At 38.9% G+C, this 17,935-nt stretch overlaps 2 protein-coding genes across 3 annotated transcripts; both read right to left on the bottom strand.

Moving 5' to 3' along the window:
• Positions 1-8,076: 8,076 nt before the first annotated feature.
• LOC105779470 (cytosolic endo-beta-N-acetylglucosaminidase 1) lies at positions 8,077-13,320 on the bottom strand. The gene is made up of 11 exons (XM_012603239.2): positions 12,739-13,320; positions 12,109-12,246; positions 11,755-11,864; positions 11,553-11,664; positions 11,364-11,471; positions 10,363-10,475; positions 9,881-9,962; positions 9,675-9,755; positions 9,543-9,598; positions 9,325-9,460; positions 8,077-9,107 (listed from the first exon to the last, which is right to left on the bottom strand). The coding sequence occupies exons 1-11, from the start codon at positions 13,243-13,245 to the stop codon at positions 8,340-8,342; spliced, it is 2,211 nt and encodes a 736-aa protein (XP_012458693.1). The 5' UTR covers positions 13,246-13,320; the 3' UTR covers positions 8,077-8,339.
• A 164-nt stretch (positions 13,321-13,484) lies between these two features.
• Positions 13,485-17,604, bottom strand: LOC105779471 (DEAD-box ATP-dependent RNA helicase 18). 2 transcript variants are annotated; one of them, XM_012603240.2, is made up of 11 exons: positions 17,213-17,595; positions 16,748-16,984; positions 16,176-16,436; positions 15,874-15,953; positions 15,672-15,777; positions 15,455-15,568; positions 15,212-15,310; positions 14,985-15,074; positions 14,789-14,895; positions 14,561-14,704; positions 13,485-14,114 (listed from the first exon to the last, which is right to left on the bottom strand). In XM_012603240.2, exons 1-11 carry the CDS (start codon positions 17,483-17,485, stop codon positions 13,844-13,846), a joined length of 1,782 nt encoding a protein of 593 aa, XP_012458694.1. In that variant the 5' UTR covers positions 17,486-17,595; the 3' UTR covers positions 13,485-13,843. The 2 variants fall into 2 exon arrangements, 1 of the variants encoding a protein (XP_012458694.1); XR_008195297.1 differs by having other exon boundaries at positions 13,966-14,114; positions 14,561-14,675; positions 17,213-17,604.
• Positions 17,605-17,935: the final 331 nt, after the last annotated feature.

Below are 17,935 nucleotides of genomic sequence, written 5' to 3'. Positions count from 1 at the left end.
TTCAAGTAATGGGTCATTCCGATCGGGCCAAATGATATAATTTTGGACTGGACTTGGACTCTGTTTTATTATTTTGGGTTTATTATTTTTTTGTGAGCCTGGGCTAAATTGGCCTATTGCACAATGCTTTCTATATAATAAAATATTTTTCCCTTCGGAGAAAGGTGAGGTATACTGTGGCATTCGCTATGTCCTACGGAAGCATAATGTGGCTAATTTACCAAAAAAAACCCATTTTATTTAAAAATTACGGAAATGGGCCGGTTTTTTAATTATTTACCGGAATGGGCCATTTTCCGCGAAATCGCGGCCACGTCAGCGCGATGTCGGGGTACATGACAGGAGATCGCGTCCACGTCAGCGCGACCTGCCGACGTGGAAGGAAATCGCGTTCTTGAGGAAGCGATTTCCTTCCACGTCAGCAGGCCGTGCTGACGTGGACGCAATTTGCCGACGTAGCGCGGTACCGGGGACGCGATTTTGACACTGATTTTACGTTTGTATTTTCTGGCTTTTAGGGTTTAGGGTGCAGGCTTTTTAGGGGTTAGGGGTCCCGGAAAAAAATTTTCGAGTTGACGTATCTGGTCAAATAGTGGGAAATCGCTTCTACTAGGATGCTATTTGAGAAGAAATTGTGAAATCATGGCCTCGTGGACGCGATTTCGGTACAGTGGTCATGTAAGAAATAATTTTTTTTGACGTTTTCTGAGTAAATAGTATAAAATCGCTGATACAATGATGCTATATTGGGCAGAAATTGTGAAATCGTGCCCTCGTGGACGCGATTTCGCTACAGTTGGTCATGTAGAAAATAATTTTTTTTGACGTTTCTGAGCAAATAGTGTCAAATCGCGCCCTCGTGGACGCAATTTTGCTACAGTAGCAAGTTTGGGCTGAGGCTATAAATTAGGCAGAAAATGTTCCACAGAATGCATAACTCACAGCAGAAAAATTTTAGAGAGGCTAAGAAACTTAGAGTTTCAAAATGAGTGAACGTATTAGTGCTGTTATTTACTACAATGGTGAGGTTTGCCACACCGAGAATGGTGTTGTTTTTTGTCGGAGAATACGGTGCATTGTCATTTAGCCAAAACATAGATTTGATGAACTCCGTAAAAGAATTAGGCGTAAAATCTTGAACGACGCCAATGAAAGTTCTCAATGACGTATCGATTTTGTTCTTCATTGATCCGGTGACATATGACTCGTTCGACATAAAAGGTGCTCGTAGCTTGGAGGCAATGGTGCGACTCATCTTGCTAGCGAGCAACTTATATTGAGTTATATGTACAATTTACGCCGCCAATCGATGTACTTCCGTCCGGTGTTCGAGATGTATACACGACCCCTGGCCGACACTCGGTTAGCGTGTTACAAAATACGGAACAGCCCATGTTCGGTAGCAGTGTCGAATGCACTTCCCCCCAAGACACTCTGTCGGTGGATGGGACATGTACGTCGTTGGCTCGACATTTGACGCAGGAAATACGAGCTGGGGTTCTGCATCAAGTTCTACTAGATGGCAATCTACATCCAATTGGGGACGTTATCAAATGCCCAGAAGAAGGGATGATGTACTACCTACGACATCAACCGGTGAGGGGACGTCGTACGCTGCAGATGATTGTGGGTTAGAAGGTGACTCCGATGTTGATCCACCTCGAGAGCCCGGGCCGGATGGTGCAGAGGTGGGATTATTTTCTGAACCAGAGCCTATTCCAACAGAAGGTAAAGATGGTGATAGGAGTGCAGATGATGAAGAAAATCCACGATTCAGAGCATACTCACCTCCAGCCCACATGCATAATGTCGATCTGTCAAATGATGATGCGTTAGAGTTTTCAGATCTACCACACCGTCTTGCGATCGTACAAGTTCGGGGGTAGATCTCGGTGAACTTGAAGTTGGTAATCAGTTTACCAATAAGGATAGTTTTATTGGTGCTTTGAAACAGCATAGCATCAAAAACGGCGTTAATTACCACGTCGTTAAATCAAAATCTGATAAGTTTGAGGTGAAGTGTGCGGTGCAAGACGGCACATGTTCATGGAAAATTGTCGCCTCGTTAAGGAAGAGGACAGGGTTGTGGGAGATAAAAAAGTACAGAGGTCCACATACATGTGCTGCAGGTACAGTATTGAATGTCTCTGAATAATATTTTTTTCCAATGTTGTATTATTTAATGTACTCCCTCCCTCTGTAGGTGTTTCAGAAGATCATCCGAAAATGAATTCAGCTATGTTGGCTAGCTTGATACTGCCCATGATAAAAGCAGATCCTCGGACTTCAGTGCCGGTGATAATTGCCAATATCCGTAGCCAAATGGGGTACACGCCCTCTTACCGCAAGGCTTGGATAGCTAAGCAAAAGGCATTGGAGAAGATGCATAGTGGGTGGGACGCCTCATATAATGAAATATGGCAATGGTGTCAGGTGCTAGAGAGATACGTCCCAGGCGCCAGCACAGACCTTCAAACGGAACATGCATACTACAACGGCCGATTGCTACGTGGATGCCAAGTGTTCAAACGCCTATTTTGGACCTTTAAGCAATGTCGAGACGCATTTCCGTACTGCAAGCTGTTGGTACAAATTGACGGTACCTTCATGTTCGATAGGTACACTCATCGGCTATTGGTTGCAGTGGCACAGGACGGCGGTGGGAGAATTCTTCCAATTGCATATGCAATAACACCGGGGGAGTCGTCTGATGACTGGGATTTCTTTCTCTCTAGGTTAAGGAGGCATGTGTGCCCCCAACCTGATATCTGTGTTATTTCAGATCGGGGCGCCGGGATACTAGCTGCATTTGATAGGGAGGGAAGCTTGTGGCAGCGTACACACCATAGATATTGCCTGAGACACGTTGCTTCAAACTACTACAGGCAATATCCGTCTAAGACGGAACGACGACAAGTGACCAACATGGGTATTTATTGTATAACTGTATTATTTCGTTTGTCAAATTGAATTAGTTTTATTGGTAGAAGCGGTATAAAATATTCGCTATGTTCTTATATTGGTAGGGTATGAAATGAATAAAGATCATTTTCATGAGATGTTGGTAATCTTGCGATCCCAAAACGAAGAAGGGGCAGACTACCTTTGCAACATACGTTTCGAACAGTGGGCACAAGCATACGACGGAGGCCTACGATATGGCCATATGACGTCGAACCTGGCGGAATGCATAAATTCTGTTCTTAAAGGAACGCGCCATCTACCGATAACAGCGGTTATGCAAGAGACATATTTCCGTTTAGCGGCGCTATTTCCAAAGCGAGCAAAGAACTTATGCGAGCGATGCGGGGTGGGCATGTATGGTGCGATAAGGTAGTTCAAGAAATTAACAAGGCGGCGAGGCAAACATCATGCACGCTGTGTGTCACGATCGAGACAATTTATGGTTTCGCGTGACGGAGTTCGACATACCGTACCAAGGTGTTGTTGGCCGGCAATATCGTGTACACTTGCGAAACAGGACTTGTGACTGTGGGAAGTTCGATGCACTTCGTTATCCATGCGCTCATGTTATTGCAGCCTGTCAGAAACTCCGTCTGGATCCGCTCAGTTATGTGGACGAAGTGTACAAATTAGAAAACATGTACAACGTATGGAGACACATTTTCCCACCGGTCCCAGATGAACGTAAGTGGCCACCCGTATCTCTTGCTCCTTTTAAGCTGTTACCGGATAGAGAATTACGTCGCAAGCCGAAGGGTCGACCTTTCTCCACTAGAATACGGAACAATATGGATATCCGAGAAACAGCCAGTCAACAGAAATTGTGCGGATGGTGTAGGAACCCAGGCCATACAAGTCGATCATGCCCTAATCGCAATAGTTGAATGTAATTATAGAAAAAGCTACCTTTTATTCAATTATTAATTGATAATTGTATTAATTGTTAGTAAACTTATCAAATTACTACAATTTCTTTAAGTTAGTACCAGTCAAAACATTTTACGAAATCCAACATTATGTAAAACTAGATAGTCTTAAATGGTTAGTAAGATTATCAAATCCGTTGTAGTATGTTAGGGTGTTAACATTAATTAAATTAGGTTAGGGTTTAGGAATTTAGGGTTTATTAGCTTAGGGTTAGGGTTTTACATTAAGTTAGGTTAGGGTTTTTAATTAAATTAGGTTTTTAATTCAATTAGGTTAGGGTTTTACATTAAGTTAGGTTAGGATTTTTAATTAAGTTAGGTTAGGGTTTTTAATTAAGTTAAGTTAGGGTTTTTAATTAAATTAAGTTAGGTAGGGTTTTACATTAAGTTAGGTTAGGTTTTTAATTAAATTAGGTTTTTAATTCAATTATGTTAGGTTTTCATTAAATTAAGTTAGGTTTTAAGTTAAGTTAGGTTAGGGTTTTACATTAAGTTAGGTTAGGGTTTTTAATTAAATTAAGTTTTAATTCAATTAGGTTAGGGTTTTACATTAAGTTAGGTTAGGGTTTTTAATTAAGTTAGGTTAGGTTTTTAATTAAGTTAAGTTAGGGTTTTTAATTAAATTAAGTTAGGTTTTAAGTTAAGTTAGGTTAGGGTTTTACATTAAGTTAGGTTAGGTTTTTAATTAAATTAGGTTTTTAATTCAATTAGGTTAGGTTTTTAATTAAATTAGGTTAGGGTTTTGAATTAAATTAAGTTAGGTTAGGTTTTTAATTAAGTTAGGTTAGGGTTTTTATTAAGTTAGGGTAGGGTTTTAAATACAGTTAGCTTAGGGTTTTTAATTAAATTAAGTTAGGTTAGGTTTTTAATTAAATTAAGTTAGGTTTTAAGTTAAGTTAGGTTAAGGTTTTACATTAAGTTAGGTTAGAATTTTTAATTAAATTAGGTTTTTAATTCAATTAGGTTAGGGTTTTTAATTCAATTAGGTTAGGGTTTTTAATTCAATTAAGTTAGGTTAGGGTTTTTAATTCAATTAGGTTAGGGTTTTTAATTAAATTAAGTTAGGTTAGGGTTTTTAATCAAATAATGTCAAAAAAACTCGGAAAAATTTCTATGTGTATTACATCATCATTAACTTCTATTTCATTACATGGGTATTGATACATGTTAATACGGTAATCAATGTCTATGACCGGGGGATTCGGTTCCACATGGCGGCCGTCGTGATTCTGCTACCGGATTCCTCCTTCCTCTAGCTTCCTGGCGCTTGTTCTTCCTCGGTGGTGATTGTTGTTCTTCCGGTTTGGCATCCGCTTGTCGGACTTGGGACGATGATCCACCTTCAAAGAATAGTGAATGTGGAGGTGTTTGCATCATGAACGGCGACGGAGTTTGAAAGCCATGCGTTGCTGGCGATTGGTAAAAAGGAGAGCTCCCCGATGGCCCCCCTTGCGACCCCTCCTGCGGTGATGGCCTAGTTATCGGTGGTCCGCTCGGCATTACAGGAAATGGAGCTGATCCAGGCATTTGGCTCCAACCTGCCATAGGATTCGGAAAAGGATACATGTACGGGTTAGGGTACATATAAGGGCTAGGAAACATACCGCATCATAGGGAAAGGCGATTGCGTGGGTATCATCTGCTGAATTGTCGCATCGGTGATCGCGTCGGTGCTCTCGTTGGGGACGGTGCTTCCATGGCGTGATGATGAGCCATGAATGTCTGGGCCTCGTTGATGGGTCGCCATCGTACTCTTGTCCCTTGATTTAGAGGCCGCGCCTTTCCTTCCGATGTAATTGCCGCCTCTCCTCCGGCGTAAGTAAATCGGCTTCCATGGATCCTAAACCATGTCATGTATTCGAACGACGCTAACTCGGGAACGATGATTTGTTCCCGAGCAGGTAGATAGTCATGCCGATTTTCCCACATTTCCGTGTAGTCTGACCAGTATCTAGGCCAATCCGTACCTAATAGCCGAAGGTCGATTTTGTGGTGCTCGTCAAACACCTCAGGGTCCGCAGGGATCGGTTGTCTACATCCAAACTGTCGTAGGACTCTCATGCATCGGTGGGGCTCCACAGCCATGTAGTTGATCAACACCACTTTCACGTGCCAAGAGTTAGGGTTTTGTAAAAACTCTTCCGGGATTACTGCCCGGATTGTCGGATCCTCGTATGGTGTCCATTGAAACTACATGAACATGATAGAAATATTACTTATATACATAACCCTAAATATCAATCCACTAGCGAATGTATGGAAATATCTATTTGCAATAATACTTACTTCTGCTTCCGACCGTTGGTCCAATAGAAGCCGTATATCTTCAAGTTCAGACGGTAATCTACGATAAATCGCCGGATGGTTCCACCTAATTAAATAAATTTTTAGCATACTTTTATTCTTACAAAATCTACATAACAATTTCAAAATGTAATATAAAATTTACCTCGTTACGAGTGGGAATGTATATGGGTGGTTCACTCGAGGACGTAGAAATGGAAAGCGAAACCGTGCCCATGATTGCAGTAGTGACAGGCATCCTCCGATTTTTGCTCTCCTCGGTTTGGTCGCCCCGCACATCTCCCGATATAATGTTGCCAAGACGGCAGACCCCCAACTAAATTCGCCGGCTCCTCTAAAATCAACGAGTTTTAGCAGCCACCTTAGATGTACACTCTCGTGGCGTGTCGGCCATGAGATAGCCTCCAATTATTTGAAGAATGTATGCTCGAGCATATCGGATTCTTTCAATTTCGGTTGAATTTTCATTCAGATCGGGAAGGTCGCACGTAACCAGCCCATCTCCACCTTATCTCCATCCATTTTATCCTAACGGCGCCAAAAGCTCGTAGCACACCGCCTCCCAATTGCTAGATTGGGCGATCTGATCATGGGTGCTCGCCCACCAGCAATCCCAAATGCAGATGGACATCTTCTAGAGTGATAGTGCACTCTCCACATGGAAGATGAAATGTGTGCGTCTCGGGTCTCCACCTCTCGATCAACACACCGATCGGCTTTGGCTCCAACTTGCATCCCTACCATCGCGCCACACGTGCAAAATCCCTCTTCCGGAGGTAGTTCTCTACTAACGGTGATGGACGAGCATGCATATTCGAATATTGCATTCCAATACGCGATCTTTAGCCTTTTATAACAAAAAATAAATTAATAAATATCTAAAAATACATAAATAAAAATATCTTAAATAAAATATAAAATTTAAATTTAATACTTACCATGTTAATTTGCTCCACCGATATGTGATTCCTATCAAGACGAATCAATGATCCGGCCATTGTTGAAAATATTAAAAATTTTAAAATTATTTTAAAAAAATAAAAAATTGTAAAATTTTCTTAAAAAATGAAATTTAATGGAAAAATAAATTTAATATGGATTTGGAGATTTTTTGAAGGAAATTGAGAGGATTTTGGAAGGAATTTGAGAGTTTGAGAGAATTTTGGAAGGAAATTGAGAGAATTTTTGAAGGGAATTGAGAGAATTTTTGAAGGAAATTGAGAGAATTTGTTTGTGAAAATAAAAGGGGTGGGGGTTTATATAGTTTAAAAAAAATTTTACCGTTGGGGGGGGGGCAACGGTCAATTTTTTGACCGTTGGGCACCGTTGGGCACTGTTCACGCGCGCGGGCAAATCGCTTCCACGTCAGCGCGACCTGCCGACGTGGAAGGAAATCACGTCGGCAGGTCGCGCTGACGTGGACGCGATCTCCTGTCAAGTACCCCGACATCGCGCTGACGTGGCCGTGATTTCTCGGAAAATGGCCCATTCCGGTAAATAATTAAAAAATCAGCCCATTTCCGTAATTTTTAAAAAAAAGGGGCTTTTTTTGTTAATTTGGCCGCATAATGTGGCTTGAGACTAATTTGTGGCTTGCTTGGTTTTAAATAAACTATTGAGATTGTTGGATGACTTCAGCGAAAGCATCCATCTAAATACTTTGCGGGCTTGCAACCGAGAGATCAAAGTTGGAATATGTTACTGTGACGGGAAAGATCAACAAGGAAGATAGACGGGGGCTAGTGATTGTATGGTAGTTAAGGGTAGCGGCGGTGATGGAATTGGTAGCCACGAGCTTGGCATGGAATCGGGTTCAAAATTCAGTTTTCGATTTTATGTAGGAAAAAAATTAAATAAAATTAAAACCATGAAAAATCGCATAGAAGCTGAGAAACCAACTCGAATTCTATAAAAATTCGAAAAATCGAATTCAACCAAACTTGGATATTACAGTTTGTATTGGAACGACTAGGTAATATTATACAATACAAACAAATAATATGATACATAAAAGTGCACATTCAGCACACCTTAACATGTCATAATTTATTAATTCTTTAAATGGAGAATAACAATTGACTAGTGAAGGCTCGTACATTCAGAAGTGAGGTAAATACTCATGCTGAGGAACCAAAGTGATGATGTTCATTGACCTTCAACATTAAATTGAAAAAATGGGGCATCATCAAGAACTTGGCTAGCACCACCGGAATCACATGGTTGAATAATATACTTGAGGCTTGAAATGGCAGAAGGGATGATAAAGTCAGATACATAGAAGGCTTCAACTTGTGATTCTCCAAGGTACTCCCCTGAGACTTCAGTTTTGCCATTCCGAGCATTGGGTGGTGCTAGAGCAGGGGTCTCTAGCTTTCTTCCTTGGGGTCTCACTGCTTGTTTTATTAGTTTCTCAACATAGATATTGTATCTTGGGAAACGGCTACTCCATCCATCTTTCAATTTCCAGCTGATCTTAAGACTGAGGGTTTTTGAACCTTGAGAACCTCCCCATTCCACATCCTTACCCTTGACGATCCAGGAAGTTGATGGAGGAAATTCTGTGTTCTGTATCGAAGTTGATATGCTAATGTGTCCAAGCACAGCAAAGTATTCTGCTGGATCCTGGGTGGTTTTTGATCTAGCTTCTGATTTATGTTCACTGTTCTCTGGTTGTTTCCTGTAGCATATGGCGCGAATTTCTGTTAATGTGTATCCATTCATTGAAATGTTGCTCTCTTGTATAACCCATCCTGGGGCCGTGTCTGATTTTGTAGGTTGATGTAGCACAATCGTTTCATCAAATTTGCAAGAGAATTGGTTTTCCTGGGATGCAAGAAGCAACTTCTTTTTTCCTTCCATTTCAGAAGAGAATTCAAGAGAAAGACCCAGTTGAGAGTTACCTTCTGATTTTACCTGCAGCAAGTTGTGGAATTCGAGTTAACCAGCTAATATTGAAAGAAACTTGAATTGAAACATCTAACATGATATCGTTATCAGGTTGCATTCTCATTGAATGTGCAAAATGTGCCAGGATTTGATTTCCAAATGCTAACCAGACTGAACAAATATTATATATTGAGAATAATTGGCTACAATAGAAATCACTTGGTCGAGAATCAAGATAGCTTACAGAATATGTGAAACGAACAGGCAAGCCACCCATAAAAAGCTCTCCTAAAAAGAGTCTGGTTGAGACATAAGCATTGGCCTCAAGAGTTCCTTTAAATGTGAGGTTTCCTCCTCCACTAAATGATACTTCGCTAAAGCTGCCATTTATCAACCAGTTCTTAGACCATGGAACGTTATACATAGCGCTGAATCATTTCAACAGGAAAGACTCATGCTTACTCAACACGGACATCAATGGTGTTTGAGGTAGGATCATCAACATACTCGAGGAAAGGCTGAAACAAGAACATACAAACATTTATGTTTCTATTCAGACAAGAGAGAGAAATGAGATGTCCATGAGGTTGGTACCTGAAAGGATTGTGAAGAAATGTTGTTCCATTGAGTGCTTAATACTTGTGCTCCATCGATGGAAATATGATTACCACGACCCTGAGATACATATATGCCCGAGGAGTCTGGTTAGATAATGCATTAGAAATTTTGCAGTAAGTTTTACATGCCTGCTAATTTCGAAAGAGATACGAAAAGAACAAAGAATATAACATGGTTGCAACCTGATCAAAATTTGAGTAGAATGGTAATACTTTAGGATAATTTTGTACAATTCCCCATGATTTCTCAACTAGAGCCCACCAACTGCAAAAGCCAAGTATTAGTGGTGAAGCTCTTTGAAAAGACTCAAATGAGAAAAGAATTGTACAAATTATGACATAATGTGATCACACCACCATTCACAAATTAAGAATAAATACACAAGCAAATATTTAAGTGCATGTATATATATACATATAAAAACTGCATACACGCAGTAAAGAAACTAAGAATATCAAACCGTATACAAGTCGGAAACTCATACAGAGCAACACTCTTTAAAAACCAGACTAGGGCATTGGTTTAATTCATGAAGTAGAATATCAACAAGAAATTCTCGAAACTAAAAAGTATAGGACCAGAGCATCATTGACAGGGAAGAGTAGACATATTAACAAATCAGCACTCTATAACAAATAATAATCGACCGAAAGATGTGCAATACCGATTTTGAGCAGTCTGAAAATCAGGGGGTTGTTTTGTTTCATAAACCCATCCAGGAGCAAATACGGCAGCTGAGACATCATCCTTCTTTATCAGATCAAGTGCAACATTCGTCTGTTATGGAAAGAATTGTTAGGGATTCAGTCAGTCAAATTGAAAGACAATTAACGCATGAAACTAGAAACACTAACTGGTTGTACTTGAACTACAGCATGGATTTGATAAAGTCTATGAACTCTAAGGTTGAATGCATTTCTAACAAGCAAAGAGCTCATATTACAGTTGGTCTTGTAATATAACAAAGATGATGATCAGAAAGAATTCACTTTCCTTGTAAATTATTGAAAAATGTAAAGCATACAAGTCAATCAGAAATACAAACAAAACAGGGCAATGGTTCTAGCCACCAAACTGCCATGGAAATTCAGAGAGAAAGAAGATGAAAGCATCACCAATTATGTCATTTAAGGATGCATTAGTTCAGGCACTGATCATAAAGCGGGTCAAAACTCAATACCATGTTTTGTTTTCTGTTTGTTTATTGTTACATATGATATAATATAAAACCACTAAGATTGCCCAGAAAAGCAAAGAAAATGTAAGAAGGTGTCAACTGTTGATGAAATCACTACCCAACCAAATTTGTGCATCAGCTCCCCACCCTAATCAAGTATGATTAATAAGTGTATAACACTACAGGCTCTCATTTTTTGTTTTTGTTTTTTTTTTTTGAGAATTTCCCAATCAGCACATTAATAATTGTATCTAAGATCCATATGCAGCTGCAATGATAGTAATGAACGTCTAGTTTCTGAAATATTGATATGAGATCAACATCTTTATGAATAAAACATCATCAAAATTAAAAATGCTAATTATAAATGTTAAGACTGTAAGGTTCCAAATTGACTTTTGAAACCAACCAAAAAGCCAAATTAAGGAGATATATATATATATATCTATATGCAAGAAACACTATTGTAAGATTTGTAAGAAACATACAGTCCATTGGCCACCACCAAATGTTCCCCTTCCAAATACATCTATCCCCATATAGACATCAAACTTTCTATCACCAGCAACTCTTGCTGAAAGCTTAGGGTAGCCCTCCTGCAAGGTATACAAAAGGTTTTACATGCAACAAAAAGATAAAATTAAGGTTCATATGGATGGTAAAGTTAAAGGAAATACCTTCCATGTATAGTTAATGAAGATTCCATCACTAATATCAAAGAAAGGTTTATTCTTTTCATTCAGTTGATTTTGCCAGCTAAGTTCTCCATCAATTGTCACACTGTCATACCTGTGTCAACAACAAGTTTAATCAGACAAAATTTTAATACACTTCAAAAAATGTTGCATAATTAAATCACGGCTTCTCCTTTTCACAAACCATATAACCAAAGATCCAGGAAGGGAGGAGTGAATAGTCTGAGTTAAATGGCTAACAAATTCTTTCAGATTAGGAATTTGCCCGATGTCCACTTTAACCTCCAAATTGAGCTGCAAGGAAGCTTTCCTTGGTTAATTTGTTGAGACAGGACAGCCAATATATGAAGATCCCATACATTAGAGTGACATAAGGAAGAACTCTTATTTATATGATCTAACTGCCATGCTTCCTCCAAAATAGAATCAAACATTCTCTTAATTTCATCTTTCCTTGTCCTAAAAACTTAGCATCTTTGTATGTAACATGGTGTATGTGTGTATGTGCTGAGCTTTTTGATTGTTGTGTAGCACATACCAGCCATCCATCAAAGCCTAAAGCAACAGCGAGCTCGGCCAAGCGTTCAGCATACTTGTGAGCAGACTCTTTTGTGGAAAGCAGCTTCTTGCAAATAGCTGCGCCTTCATCCCATTCTGTGATAAATGTCCCCAATACCTTAGATTCCACAGACACAGGCAAAAAACATATATAAAGTTTCCTTTAGTCTCTAAAACACCATAATCCAAAGAAAACGAAACAAGCTTTCAAAACACGCTGGATCACCATAACACATGAGCTACACCGGAAAAGGAGCAGAAACCATTTCTTGATTGAGCGGAAAGAAAAAGATTGTGCTTTTCCATAGATCATTAAAATTTATCACAGTTGTTAATGCAATTTCAGCAAACTGTTCATAAGAAAGCAATTATAGTTAACTAGAGCTCTTTTTAAGGCCCAATGGAGATAAGGAACCTTTCTTTTAGCCTAAACCCATTTCTTTACTTAAGCAATATAAACATTTAGAAAGAAAAATCATAAATTCAAACATCGCCTGGCTTTATCAATTGAGTCAGCTGAACCCACCATTATTCCACTTGAAATAAGCCGAATTAAACACTTTTCAATCAGAAAAAAAAAAAAAAAAAAGGTTCCATTGAGGGAACTGACCTTAACTCCATGCCTATGAGCAGTATTGGTCCAACAAGGAGGAGGCAGGGTGACCAAATTATGAGAAAAATAAACAAAAACATCGATCAAATACCAGTGCCAGATGGCGTAAGCGCCGGAATTATGGCCACCCTGGATCCACTTATCATCGACGTAGCCACCTTGCATGTCATGGCAAACCAAAAGCCTGGGCCTTGGAGGCAAAGCTGAATTGGGGGGATGGAGAGGAACAGTGGATTTATTAAAAGGGTAGTGAAAAGAAGTAAAGTAAGAAGCGGAGTCAAGGTCTTCAAGGGAGTTGATGGGGTAGGAGATGGGAATGGAGGGCTTTGATGGGTCGAAGGGTGGTGGTGGGGGATCGGAGTTGTGGTCATCGGATTGACTGGGCATGATTTTTGCGATGAGATTGGTGATGGGTTTGAGGATTGAAGTGAAGAAATTGTGGAGATATAAGAGAGTTCTACGGGTTATAAAGAGACGGAGAAAATAGAGTAGGAGGCGAAGCATTGACTTGGGCGAACATGTGATGTGAGTTTGAAAGCCAAATTTCAAGGTGCCATCATGTTAGTTAGTTTGTTTGACCATAGGAAATAAAGCATCGGAAGTTAAAGATGGATAGCTGCTGCCTTTTATAGCACATTGATTGGTTGCCTTTTTCTAAAAAATTACTTGGCATCTTCACTGTTCGATCTATCAATGACTAATGATTAAACTCACGTCAAAGAGGTACTTACTACTTAGGTAGGTAAAAGTAAAACTCTTTCTGCTTCTATTTTTTTAATCACTAACACTCTAAAATCAAATGTATAAATCTGGTGCCCTAACATACACATTACAATAGTTGTAGTGACTGAATCAACAAAATCAAATGTGAAATAAACAAAATTCAGAGATTGGAACAATTATATAAATTCAGACATATCAATATGCTGCGCGACTACTTTCCATCACTTGAGCACCAAAACTGTACTTTCCCAGAAAATGCATTGTTAAAAGAGCTGTAAAGAATTGGTCTTCTAGAAAAAGTAACGATCGTAAGCTTCAAGCTCTTCCTTCAGAAAGGGAAAGGGCAAGTCAAACCCTGCAAAACTACATACTTGAAAGTTCAAACTAAATCTTCAGCTCCTGTCAACTTTGCAAACTCAGTTTCATCAATAGCCCCCTTTTTTAGTTTCTTCAATAGCCGATATTCCCGGGTCAATTCCTCTTCATCTTCAATGGTTTGGGCAGCACGTCTCTGTTTAGCAGTTTTCTTCCTCATGACAGAGGCGGCAGCGTTTGTGGCCTTTTTGGGCTTCTCAGGTTTTGATTCTTGTTGCTCTCGTTCTTTCTTTGTTTGTAAATTTTTCTTCCTCTGTTTCTCACGAGATTTATCCCTACATAATTACCATAATTAGCAACTAGAAGATACATTAGATGCGCAAGGTATTGGTGAAGATAAAAAGGTTGGTCTTTAAAGGCCATAAGTAAAATGTTAATTGCTCAATTGAAGCTTAATTCAGGTGGCTCATGCAGCCACCCTGAGAAGTGGCATCAAGCAGGTCTAAGTTTCAAAACCTACCATCTTACATTCCTTCCCTTATCACAAACTGTGGCCTCCTTTATAAGAAAAAGGTTAACAGCTGAATCATTCTTAACATGGATATCATATTTGTCCTCCAATAGGATTCCAGGAAAAAAGTTATAATCAGTTGGGATTTCTACCAAAAAAGGAATCAAATAAAGAAGCATAGGTACTTAAGAAATTTCATTCACACTAATTCCAGTCAAACCAGTTAATCTGTTCAACAAGGCATAGTTGGAGATTCTGAAGAGTTCTTACTTAAACTTGATATCATCCATATTGATGTTCTCAACTGGAGTGAAACCCTCAGTGGAAAGCGAATGGTGCTTTACCTCAGGCATAGAAGGGAGCTGCAATAGACCATATCCTGTACCTAACTTTCCAATTTCAAGTTCTTTCCATCTGTCAGATAACAATATTAATTTAAACAGAGAGAGTAGAAGAAGGCAGCAGCAAATTAAAAAAAAGGCAAAGCAAAGATAGAACCTGAAAATATAAGAGCAGTGATGCTCTTTGTAGGCACGAATAAAGGAAACAAATGCTCTAAGCCCTTTCTCCATCACATCACGGTCTTTCAATGCAGCAGACCGTATCTGAAGCAAGTTTAAGAAAAAAAATTGACAAAGAAATGATAATACAGTACATGTAGCAAAGATGTTATCAAAATACAAATTTTCTTTACCTGAGGAACAACATCAGCAACATCATCTATGCATTTCCTTTCTTGAAGAGGAACCCTTCTTATGCGCAAAAATTCTATATAAGCTTCCTCCTGGAAAAATGTCTCAAATTTGATCAAACCATTAAAATGGTGGAAATAAGCACAGTGATCTACATTAAAATTCCAAATCAGAAATTAAAACTACAAAAACCACACACTCAAACAAGGAAAGATCGCATATAATGCACCTTAGGAAATAGGAAAACAATGGCACTTCCTTGTCTACCCAAACGAGCAGTTCTCCCAACTCTGTGAACAAATACATTTGGATCTTGAGGGGGATCATACTGCAAAAGAACCAAGCAGATAGGCCATAGACATGTATCATCTCTCAGAAATTCGAGCAAATACTAGCAGCTAGTAACCTTGATTTAATTTTCTAAGTAGGTATGTATTAGTAAATTTAAAATGCCTTTTGGATATTAAGCAACCTGTACTATACAATCAACACCAGGAATGTCAAGTCCACGTGCTGCAACATCAGTACATAGAAGAATGCCACTTGAAAGAGAGGTAAATGAAGCTAATGCTTTCTCCCTGGCAGTCTATAGAGCAGCAAAAGATTAAATACATCAGAATACACAACAATTAGTTCACGAATTTCCAAACTTATTAATGGACAAGCCATACTGATCTCCGTTATTTTACCTGCTTCATCTTTCCATGTAAAGCAATTAATGAGAATCCCTTCAAAGCATTGAGACATGGAAGAACAACTCCCCAGTAATCAACACAAGCACAAGTCATGAAATATCTGCATAAATAATTAAATCGTATGGTAACCAACAAAAACTAATTGTCATTTTCTGTAAAATAAAAACCATAGAGGGAATCTTCATGCATAACTTACACTATAACTTTTTTAGATTTGGTCTTTACAAGGAGATCAACAAGCTGTGATGCTTTCTTATCTGCTTCACATTCCAAATACTGCAGAATGAAAATAAAACACTTTTACAAATAACTGGAAATTCAAACACGATTTGAACTGCTCAAAGAAAATTGATTTTAGAACATGTCAACATGGTAAAATTTTTTAAAGAAGTTGTGACTGAGGGAAAATGTAAAATGATATAACAGCAAAGCCAATATTTAATCGAGTAAAGAACAAAATTATAAGGGTAACTGAAAATAGATGAAAGTATAGTGTACCTCAAGGTGAAGGCCTGAAGGTGTTTTCGATGAGGCTAATTGCTCAGATGAAACTGAATTACTCAGTGACTTCGTCTCAGCTCTAACTTCAACCCTCACTGGATTCCTCAATCCCGCTTTAGAGAGCTCTTCAACTGCCTCTGTTTGAGTAGCTGAAAAAAGACCAGTTCTACGAAGCTTTGGCAAGCGAGATATTATATAGTTTATCTGCTTCTGGAATCCCATATCTAGAAGCCTATCAGCCTCATCTAAAATCAAAATCTGCACCAACCAAAAGGGCAACAGATAATTCAATAGCGTGTATGAAATGAATACCATAAAAAAATAGTCATGTTTTTTCATCAAGTAACGAAATGTGTGATCAACAAACTTAACATTCCACCAAGCTAGCTAATTACTATTTAGCTGTTGTTAATATATGATAGCATTTCTTTCTAATCTTTGACATTAAATTGTGAGGAAAATAAACTATCAATAGCATTGAACCAACAGTTGAGCACATTTTCAATATAGAATTTCTTACTTTCCGTACATGTTAATAAGATAACAACAGTTTGAATAAGAATGACAACCTCAAGGTTACGAAAATCCAAGACATCCATCCGGTCCATTATGTCATACAGTCTACCAGGCGTGCCAATCAGTAGATTGGCTCCTTCCTCCTCGATTTTCTTCACATCCGCTTTCACCTCAACACCTCCAACAAGAAGCATAGACTTTACATTGGGCAAGGTAGAAATGAAAGGCTGTGCTACATTATATATTTGCGACGAAAGCTCCCTCGTAGGTGATATAATTATCCCCATTACCTGCGGAATATTCAAAACTTGATAATAAACTAATCTTTAAGTCAGGCAATTTCGAGTATATGAATAGGGGCCACTGGTTTATCGTTACAAATATGAAGAAGAAAAATAGAGAAGCTTTGGCTCTAGTGTTCATCTAATTTTCTCAGCAGCCAAACATAAAAGAGAAAATAATACATATTAATGACAAAACAGTAGGGGAAAATTTATTTTCAGGGAGTGAAAAAAAACCTGGTGACGTTTGGGAGGAGAAGACGAGGATCGACGCAGAATCTCTACAATAGGGATAAGGAAAGCTAGGGTTTTTCCAGAGCCGGTGGCGGCGTCGACGGCTACGTCCTTGAAACTGCATAGCAGGGGGATAGTGGCGGCTTGGACAGGAGTACAGAATTTAAAGCCAGCTTGCGATAATGCTTCGAGAACCGGTTCAGAGAGAGGCGGCTTCAGGTCGGAGAAGCGCGTGTCAGTTAACGCGCTGCCTGGATTCTGTGTGTTGGAGTCCATTGCTGTGTCGCAGTTGAATTTACCGCCGCTTTCGATTCTTTTAACGAACTTACCTATAGGATCCGAACTGTTGTGGGGTAAAGTAGTGTTTCAATAGAACTTGAATCCGCCGTCGTTTCGGTTTCAAATGAAAGAAGGGCTTTGGGGCCGGGAGATGGGTTGGTAGTGTTAGAGGCTTTTATAAATTTTGGTATGGAAGAGAGCTTTGAGAGGGGTTGGCCCATTCTCCAAAGTACAATCATTAATCATATACCAAAGGTTACCATCAAAATCATCTCTATAATACCATACCCACACAATAATGGAAATAAGTGTTTTTTTTCTTTTTCTTTTTTTTATAAATAACACATGAGTAAAACTCGATTTATTTAAAAATAGAAAAAAATATTAAATTTTAAGTTAATTAAATCGAGTTATTCAAATTATTTGAGTCAACTCGATTCGAGTTTC

This window comes from Gossypium raimondii, chromosome 4 (genome assembly GCF_025698545.1).
Source record: "Gossypium raimondii isolate GPD5lz chromosome 4, ASM2569854v1, whole genome shotgun sequence".
Classification (NCBI taxonomy): domain Eukaryota; kingdom Viridiplantae; phylum Streptophyta; class Magnoliopsida; order Malvales; family Malvaceae; genus Gossypium; species Gossypium raimondii.
The sequence above is the reverse complement of the archived record's forward strand: the minus strand, read 5'-3'. Positions and strand labels throughout refer to the sequence as shown.